The 10,120-nt window shown below is 46.9% G+C and overlaps 1 protein-coding gene across 1 annotated transcript; it reads left to right on the top strand.

Moving 5' to 3' along the window:
• The first annotated feature begins 5,747 nt into the window (after positions 1-5,747).
• Positions 5,748-10,048, top strand: c1h14orf119 (chromosome 1 C14orf119 homolog). Its single transcript, XM_018758106.1, has 3 exons — positions 5,748-6,067; positions 8,644-9,111; positions 9,359-10,048. Exons 2-3 carry the CDS (start codon positions 8,680-8,682, stop codon positions 9,530-9,532), a joined length of 606 nt encoding a protein of 201 aa, XP_018613622.1. The 5' UTR covers positions 5,748-6,067; positions 8,644-8,679; the 3' UTR covers positions 9,533-10,048.
• The last annotated feature ends 72 nt before the right edge of the window (positions 10,049-10,120 follow it).

Below are 10,120 nucleotides of genomic sequence, written 5' to 3'. Positions count from 1 at the left end.
ACACGTCAGAGTTCGGGTCCTTCCGGAAGGGGCGGGGAAAGCGCCTCATGCCTCAAACAGCAGCCCTCATAGCCCCCGCCATGTACGCTGAGAACGGTTCTAATGTATTTAAAACAGCACATACGTTTTATTTTCTGTGGTTAGCTTTCGTACTCTTGTTACTAAAATACTGCTTTTTTCCCCTGTGTAGTGATGTTTGCAACAATTTATTTTTGTTAAGGTCAAATTATTAAATAAGAAAGAGTGAGGCAGAGGTTACTGCCTTTGGATTACTGGAGTGATAACTTGGGATGATCACATACCATGTGTAACTTACATAACATATACATAACACAATAATAGCACTCTTCTGTGCTTAATAATATCAATTTGGTCTTGAATTTAGTCCTTTCTTGACTGCAGTTTTGTCCTACGTTGATTGACAATCTCATTTTAAATGTTTAATATATATCCAGATTGTGAGTTTACACATAGATGCCCCTTCCCGGATCGGGACCTTATTGTGGCCGAAGGGCTTGTGTGATCTAGGGATCTCCAGAGCTATATCGTCAGGAGCAGTATGCTCCTGGTAGTGTCGCCCATGGCAACCAGGTCTGGAATGAAGATCCAGACTAACATGATCCAAAAAACCCCTATGGTAAATAGGAACAAAAGAATGTTTACCCTGCCCGGAACAGGGTCACCGGGACCTACCCGTGGAGCCAGGCCTGGGGTAGTACTCTAATTCAAGTGCCTGGAGGCCGGGCAGCCCACGTAACCCGGCTAGGCTCAGCCTGAAAAAGCAATGTGGGGGGGCCATGTGGGCTCACCACCCGAAAGGTCCAACATGGGGATCGGGAGCGATGTCTTTCAGGCAACAGGATGGGGCAGGGTGGCACGTGGCATCGCAGTCCTTTGCGGTAGAAACTGGCTCTTGGCGCGTGGAATGTAACCTCACTGGGGGAGAGGAGCCGGAACTGGTGCAGGAGGTTGAGAGATACCAGCTAGATATAGTTGGGCTCACCTCCACTCACAGTGTTGGCTCTGGAACCAAACTCCTTGATAGGGGGTGTTCTCTCTCTTACTCAGAAGTTGCACAGGGTGAGAAGTGCCGGGTGGGTGTGGGGATACTCGCAAGCCCCCGGCTTGCTGCCATACAGTTGGAGTTTGTCCCAGTATATGAGATGGTTGCCTCAATGTGACTTAAGGTTGCAGAGAGGTATACTTTGACTCTTGTGTGTGCTTATGCACCTAACAGCAGTTCAGAGTATTCAACCTTCTTGGAGACAGTGGGTGAGGTTCTGGACAGGGCCCCACCTATAGACTCCATAGTCCTGTTAAGGGACTTCAATGCACCCGTTGGCAATGACTGGGAAATCTAGAGTGGCATGATTGGGAAGAACAGCTTGCCCGATCTAAACCTGAAGGGTGAAATGTTATTGGACTTCTGTGCTAGCCATGGTTTGTCCATAACAAACACTATGTTCGAACACAAGGATGCTCATAAGTGTACTTGGTACAAGAGCTCCTTGGGCCAAATGTCAATGATTGACTTTGTAGTCATTTCACCTGACTTGAGGCTACATGTTCTGGACACTCGGGTGAAGAGAGGTGCTGAGCTGTCAACCAATCACCATCTGCTTGTGAGCTGGATCAACTGGCAGGGAAAACTGACAGACAGACCTGGTAGACCCAGGCATATAGTGAAGGTGTGCTGGGAACGAATGTCAGAGGACCCTGTCTGGAATGATTTTAATTCCCACGTCTGTGAGAACTTCTTCCATGTTCTATAGGAGGAAGGGGCCATGGAGTCTGAGTGGAACCTGTTCAAAACTTCTATGATGGAAGCAGCCAGGTGCAGCTATGTCCAAAAGCTTGTTGGTGCCAGTCATGGCGAAAACCCAAGGGCCCGCTGGTGGACACAGGTGGTGAGGGAAGCCTTCAAGCTGAAGAAGGAGACCTTTAGGGCCTGGTGGGCTCTGGGGACTCCTGAATCAGCAAATTTGTATTGACAGGCAAAAAAGGAGGCAGCAGCTGCAGTTGCAGAAGCAAAATCCAGAGCATGGGAAGAGTTTGGAGAGGCCATGGAAAATGAATTTCGATCGGCCTCAAAGAGGTTCTGGAGAACCATCTGGCAGCTCAGGAGGGGTTGGAGGAGCTTCGCTCAAGCTGTAGTCAGCAAAGGTGGAGAAACTCTGACCTCAAATGAGGACATTGTCGGGAGGTCTCCTAAACCCGAGACATATGCCTCCCTTACAGGAGTCGGGGCCAGAGGCTTCCACGGTATGAGTCCATTTCCCTGGTGGAAGTCACTGAGGTAGCTGGAAAGCTCCACAGTGACAAAGCACCGGGGTGGATGAGATCTGTTTAAGGCCCTGGATGTTGTAGGGCTGTCATGGCTGAAACCCCTCTGCAATGTTGCATGGACCTCGGGGACAGTGCCTTTGGATTGGCAAACTGGGGTGGTGGTCCCTATCTTTAAGAAAAGGGACCGGAGAGTGTGTGCCAACTCTTGGGGTGTCACATTTCTCAGCCTCCCTGGGAAAGTCTATACCAGGGTGCTGGAAAGGAGGCTCTGGCCGATAAATGAACCTCAGATTGAAGAGGCACAATGCGGATTTCGTCTTGGCTGTGGAACAGTGGACCAGCTTTTTACCCTCTCACAGATAATTAAAGGGGCATGGGAGTTCGCTTATCCAGTTTACATGTGTTTTATGGACTTGGAGAAGGCCTACAACTGTGTTCCCTGAGAAAATCTGTGGGAGGTGTTTCAGGAGTATGGGGTGCCGTGGCCACTACTGCGGGCCATTTGGTCTCTGTACACACAGAGCGAGAGCTATGTCCGCATACTCGGCACTAAGTCAAGCCCATTCATTGTGGGTGTTGGATTCCGCCAGGGTTGTGTCTTGTCCCCACTCCTATTTGTGGTCTTCATGGACAGATATCAAGGCACAGCCGAGGTCAGCAGGACATTTTACGTCGGGGCTGGAGAGTGATATCTCTGCTTTTTGTGGATGATATTGTCCTTTTGGGACCGTCACATGGATGACTCCAGCATGCACTCCAACGGTTTGCAGCCGAATGTGAAATGGTTGGAATGAGGATTGGTACCTCTAAGTCTGAGTCCATGGTTCTCTCACGGAATAGGATGGCATGCCCCCTCCAGGTAAGGGGAGAGAATTTGCCCCAGGTGGAGGAGTTAAAGTATTGTGGGGTCTTATTCACAAGTGAGGGGAGAAGGAAACATGAGATCAGCCGCAGACTGGAAGCAGCAGCAGTAATGCAGTCACCATACCGGACTGTAGTGGTGAAGGGGGAGCTCAGCCACAAGGCACACACACACACACAAAGCTCTGTATTTACTGGTAGGTCTATGTCCCTACCCTCACCTATGGTCATGAACTCTAGGTAATGACCGAAAGAAAAAGATTGCGGATACAAGTGGCTAAAATGAGTTTTCTCCATAGGGTGGTGGGACTCACTCTCCGTGACAGGGCGAGGAATTTGGACATCCGGGAGGAACTCAGAGTAGAGCCACTACTCCTCTACATTGAGAGGAGCCAGTTGAGGTGGTTCAGACATCTGGTAAGGATGCCCTCTGGGTACCTCCCTTTGGAGGTATACCAGGCACCGCCAACTGGGACGAGGTCCCGATGTCAGAGCAGGACCTGCTGAAACGATTATATATCGCTGTTAGCCGTGGAGCGGCTGGGGATCCCTTGGGTTGAGCTGGAGGAAGCTGTGAGGGATGGGGATGTCTGAGCTTCTCTGCTCTCCCTATTGCCACTGCGACCCTAGAAGGAGAGGTGGGCAAGAAGATGAATGGATGGATTGACAAGCAGATGTTAATTGTTTTTAAATTGAATTATTCGGTGAGGTGCTCCTTTTTTCTTCATTTTTTATGTGTGGACTCTGCGTACATGTTCCTAACCTGGTAATAGTAACTTAAAGAACAGTAATAATTTATATGTTACAGTTACATTTACTCATTTAAGATACAGATGCTTTTCTCCAAAGCGACGTACATCTTGTACAAAAATACAATGAATGTTTTACATCAACCTCTACAGATTATAGCCTACATAAACGTTATAGATTAAACAGTATACATTATACACGTTAAACAATGATTCAGTTAAGTTAAATATGCTCAAAGTGTTATTGTAAGTGTTTACACATTTACTATGAGGGATATGTAGTGAAGAGGCATTTGATCAAAAAACCCTGATGGATGATTTACTAATTAGTTAAACCCACCGGAAAAGAGGTAATAGCTGACTGTTGAGCCTCATATTTAGCGATGATTAATGTCGACGTTGTTCTGGTTGTGGAACAGTGGGGCGACTCTTCACCAGTGTTCCCTTTAAGTCGTACCTTTGTGCATGCACAGACGGTTTATTAACCAATTGCACATGATGAAATAATGCACATAAAGTCTCCATTTTCCAATGATCAAAAATGTTTTGTAATAGTAAATTTAAACTAAAATTAAAACTCTGGTGGCTGCCTGCTCCTTTCAGACCAGTATATACTGTTACTGCTTTGTCTTGCTGTTGTCACTGATGCTGTTTGTTTTCACGCTTGTTTATCTCATATCAGATTGTTTTCTTGTCATCACAGGATACAAATTTCAGCTATGGATAAAAATCTTTCACAGAAATAGTGTATTATGCACTCAGCATCTTAGAAGTAGAGGGATGACTATTGCTCTTCACCTTTACATGCAGGAACACCTTTGGAACGGTGTGAATCTGTAAACCCAGCCTACATGAGCTCCGTAAACATGGAGGGCCCATGACCATGTGTCTCAACATATATTCTATGGGAGGTGCTGCAGAAGTATGAGATGCCACAGCTGCTTCTGTTGCTTTCTATTAATATTCAAATGTCAGAAAAAAAAAGGAGGAAATAATGAAATCACTGCTCCTGAGAAATTAATAAAGGATAATAATAGGTAAGGGGGTTATGGTGGCGCAGTGAGTTTGACTGGGTCCTGCTCTCCTGTGGGTCTGGGGTTCGAGTCCCGCTTGGGGTGCTTTGCGACGGACTGACGTGCCGTCCAGGGTATGCCCTCCAGCCTTACGCCCTCTGCTGCAGGGTTAGGCTCCGGCTCCCCACAACCCTGCCTGGGACAAGCAGTTTCAGATGAGGTGTGTGTGTGTGTGTGTGTGTGTGTGTGTGTGTGTGTGTGTGTGTGTGTGTGTGTGTGTGTAATAATAGGTAAGGGGCATGGTGGTGCAGTGGGTTTGGCTGAGGCCTGCTCTGGTGGGTCTGAGGTTTGAGTCCTGCTTGGGGTGCCTTGTGATGAACTGGCGTCCCATCCTGGGTGTGTCCCTACGCCCCATGTTGCAGGTTAGGCTCCGGCTTTCCGTGACCCTGCTTGGAACAAGCGGTTGGAGACATTGTGTGTGTGTGTAATAATAGGTAATAGTAAGTGTTTAGGGAGTAGAACCCAGGGTCCACAGGTTAGGCTCAGTGCTCAGACTTTTGCCCCTACCCTTCGGAGAAAATGTATAAATATATATATAATAGATAATACATGTCACATCGACCGACTCAAATCATAATGGAGAAGCGGCGGCTTAGGTAATGAAAACAAGTTCACTGCCTACACTTATAAATATTTACGTCCGGAAAGGTGCTGTAACATTTCCGTTTTGAGCACAATATGACTTTATGAAGAAGTGGTGTGCATTTATTATGTACATGGGTACCTGACAGGCATTGTTAGGGGAACATTAACACGGAACCGGTACCAGAGCAGCAGGCGTTCCAACGGCAACGCAACACTGATCCTACTGAACGCCCCGCGGTTCGCAGTAACGTGGCTCACATCACAGCCACGCGGCCTTGGGGTCTAGAGCGGATGTAGAACCGCGTGCGCACAGAAACACTGTAACATGGCACGAGGGAGCGTAAGATGACTGCTGGAGCGGGAAAGAAGGGCAGCGAGGAGGAGTCGACAGTGATCGGAATGGCTTCCACACGAATCCGGAAGTAGCAGGAAGTGTCGCTATCGAGCCGCACGAATGGTCTTGAGCAACTGTGCGCCTAACTAATAATATTTTTTAGGGAGTAAAAAGAAACGGTGAGCTGTTTTCATTTGCTTTTATTTTCTTATTTGGATAACGGCAACGCGTTGTGTTTTGTTTAAGTTGGAAACCTACTTGGAAACTAAACTAGTTGTATGTGTAAAAACCGAAAATATCATGGTAATTCGGCCTTAACTGCTATTATAATATATATATCGTGATGCGCGGTTTCTGACAGGATTTTTTCTGTATGAAATCTGTCCCTGACAAAACCGCTCGGCGCCTCGGTCTCCACGTAACGTTTGTGTCGCTGAGTTTCTGCAGTACTGAACAGAGCAGCAACAACACTTCGCACAGAGGAAAACCGAACAAAAAACTGGAATAAAAAAGTAGTGACGGGGTTCTATATTATGAGCACTAATCGGGTTTATCCGGATCTCGTCGCGTGAGCGGATATTTATTCTGAGCGCGCGGCGTCAACATTTCTTTCTGTATTTTTTAAAATCTCGTTTCCAGTCGTTTTAGAAATAAAAAAAAAAGTAGCTGGTCATCGGAGAAATTAACTTCAAATTGATGAAAATGAATTGGAGATAGATAAGATACATGATTTGAAATGTTTTTCAGGCATACAACTTAGCTCTTTCGTAGCTATAATAACGCAGTGAGTTTCTTTCCTCTGGGGAATTGTGTGTGTGTGTGTGTGTGTGTGTGTGTCTAAAATTCATCACGTTTTCGTTTTTTTTCCTCATTGCTTGTCCTGGTCAGGGTCATGGCAGTCCGGATCTTATCCAAAGCAGGGTAGCCACACACTCACCCACTCGTTCCTACAATATATTCTGTTAAATGTAATATTGTACGTGCTGCATCAGAGACTTTGCATGTGTGTTGTGTTTTGTTAATATATTTCCACATGATGGAGGGGCGGTGGTGCAGCAGGTTTGGCCGGGGCCTGCTCACCAGTGGGTCTGGGGTTCGAGTCCCGCTTGGGGTGCCCTCTGATGGACTAGCATTCCATCCTGGGTGTGACCCCTCCCCCCTCCAGCCTTGCACCCTGTGTTGCCGGGTTAGGCTCCGGCTCACCGTGACCCCACTCGGGACAAGTGATTTCAGTCATTGTGTGTGTGTGTGTGTGTGTGTGTGTGTGTGTGTATTTCCACATAACAAAATTATTGGTAAAAATGACACTGCATGACTGCACCCTTCCTTTTAGTCTGGCAGCTCATGAATCGTACTGGAACTTTCTTGCTTAGCTGACCACTTTTTCATACTGCTGTCTAGACTGCTACGCTCCTCCACCTCTGCCCGCTTGGTGGTTCCACACACGAAAGGTCCAAAATCAAAAACACAGAAGGTTTTTGGTTCTGGCTCCACTGTGGTGGAATGACCTCCCCCCCCTCACTCAGAACTGCTGAATCGCTGTCTTCATTTAAGAAATGGTCTTAAAACTCACCTCTTCCAGACTCACTTCCCACATGATCTGTGAAACAGGGCAGCATGGTGGCACAGCGAGTAGCCCTGCTGTCTCACTGTGCCTGGGTGGTGTGAGAGGATGCGGGCTCAATCCCCACTCAATGTCTGTGTGGAGTTTTCATGTTGTCCCTGTGTGGGTTTCCTCTGGGTGCTCTGGTTTCCTCACACAGTCAGAAGACATGCTGTTAAGGTTCACCCATAGTGTGTGAGTGACAGAGAGAGTGTGTTCCACTGATTTATGGATGAGTGACCCATTGTAAGTAGTGTATCTAGCAGTGTAAGTCACCTTGGTGAATAAGGTGTGTGGGCTGGTAACACTACATACAGTTCATTGGAAGTCACTTTGGAGAAAAGTGTCTGCTTAATAAATAAATTACTCTGAGATCATAACTGTTGAATAACGGATAAACTTTCATGCATCTACTCGTGATGCAAATGTTTGTTTAAAAGAAAAAAATACACACACACACTGTGTGAAAGAAAAAAATATTGATTAGGAATTGTAGATTATTTGGATAAACCTTTACACTGCTACCCATGAGATGTACATTGGTTCAAATGGTGGAAAGTAACAAATTAACTGTGCTTTAGAATCATGTGTCTGCATCAGGGTCTCTTTCTCTGTAATTCACTCATTGTGGTTTTCGGTGAGATGTACGTCGCTTTGGAGAAAAGCATCTGCAAAATGAATAAATGTAAGTATTCAAGAGTTTGTCATACGTACAATAAACAGTTTGTTACACCATACAATGAAATTCTTACTCTACGAATCCTCTCAGCAGCCTGATGTAAATTATAAGGACATAAGGAAAGAAAGCCCAAGGCATAAATCACAAATTTACAAAATTACTTGTAAATATGTAATACTAAGTAAAATATGGCAGCGATGCTGAGTAAAGAGGTCTGTCTCTGCCTCGGGCTCATTTCTAAACAAAGTCATGAGGTGCTGCTGTGCATTGTGGTGGCTGTACATCAGGCCCTTGTTGAACAGCTTCAGCTATGCTGACTGCATATTTACATTTATTCATTTAGCAGATGCTTTTCTCCAAAGCGACGTACATCTCATAGAAAACATAATTTGTGCATTATATTCGGAGAAAGAGAGACATTATTGTGACCAGTTTTGAGTTACGCTAACATAGACACCTCCTGTCTCTCCAAGGTTGTTGCTGACAATATTGTTTTGCCCCCCGAGAAGATGTCCTGGTTCTTTAAAGGATTCCAGGGCTCCAGCCTGCAGCCCCCTCCCTCAGGCGCAATACCTCCAGCAATGGATGGGCCATCTGCCCCAACATTAACTGTCACCCCCCAAGAAGTCAATTCCTTAGCCAGACACGAGTGGTGCTGCCCCCAGACTTTCTCGGCCAACGAAAATCTTGCAGATTTCCCTTCGCCTCCTTGTCACACTGCGCCCCCAAACCTGGGGGAAATGTCCTGCAGTTCACTGGGCCCAGAAGTTCCCAGGGACCCCATGCCACTCTCCTACGTGACCCAGCAGGAACAGAGGTGTGTGCTGAGCTGGTTCCTGGGCTGGGCACTACCCCAGAGGGAGCGCTTCCTACAGGACTTGGTCTCCAAGGCTGTGCCAGGAAAGGTGTGCACTCTGCTGGAGCAGCTCAACACGCTGCAGGTACAAGACTCAGCTCAACACACTATATATACACACATACACACACACCGCTGTCCAGTGAACACTCGAGGTAGCCCAAATAGCTCAGCGTAATGCATGTAGCTCAGCTAACCGTGTCCATTGGACCCTTTAGAAAATCTTAATTAAAACGAAACGCACAGATGAGATTTTCCAACTGACTGTTCCAGTTTGCCTGAAAGCCAGTTCCGTGTGTCAGTGTGGGCTGATCGACAATGTAATGTTGCAGGTGCGTGACCGACCACCCAACATCTTCGAGTGTCAGCTGCGCCTCTGGTCCCAGTGGTTTGAGTCATGGAGTGAAGAGGAGCGGAATGCCTTCCTACATGCTCTGGAGGAGAAAGACCCCACCTTTGTTTCTCACTTCTATAGAATAGTGGCTGGCACAGCAGGAAGGGACTGAAGGAGAGCACTGAAACTCTGTTTTCAGCTGAGTGGAACGAGGGCATTGGAGTTGAAGGTGGTGGGAGAGCAAGAGAAGCTGTGGGCCTTTGACCCAGTAATACAAATGGGTGACTGGAACTGTTTGCCACGTGGGAGCACTGGGTTGAGGGAGTCGGGTGCTCTGGGAGGGAAAGGGCGGCACTTAACAGAGCTTTACACTGATTTCTACAGCTGCACTTGGAGAAGAGTGAGTAGTGTGGAGAGCCAAGAGTGAGGACTGAAGGAATGGTTATCTGGGGTCCAAAAACCACAGAGAAAGGGTTGTTGGGGGAGGCATTGTGTGCTACACTTACACTTGGGATTCTGCATGCTTCAGAATCACTGCGGCATAGAAGTAATTTCCACAGTGATGCACAGGCATGGTAGTCTCTTATCTCACAGAAACAACTGGACACATTGGGCTGCCTGTTGCCCCCACCAGCGCAGGGCAGTGTGAAGCAGATGACTAAAGCCATAGTTCAGCCCCCAACCTTGAGAAGGAGTCTACCTTAATGTCCATGGTGACAACACTCAAGCCAGGACAATTTTTTTTTGAAAAAATAATTTT

The sequence above is a fragment of the Scleropages formosus genome, chromosome 1 (genome assembly GCF_900964775.1).
Source record: "Scleropages formosus chromosome 1, fSclFor1.1, whole genome shotgun sequence".
Taxonomy (NCBI): domain Eukaryota; kingdom Metazoa; phylum Chordata; class Actinopteri; order Osteoglossiformes; family Osteoglossidae; genus Scleropages; species Scleropages formosus.
Note: the sequence above shows the minus strand (reverse complement) of the source record. Positions and strands in the feature narration are given on the sequence as shown.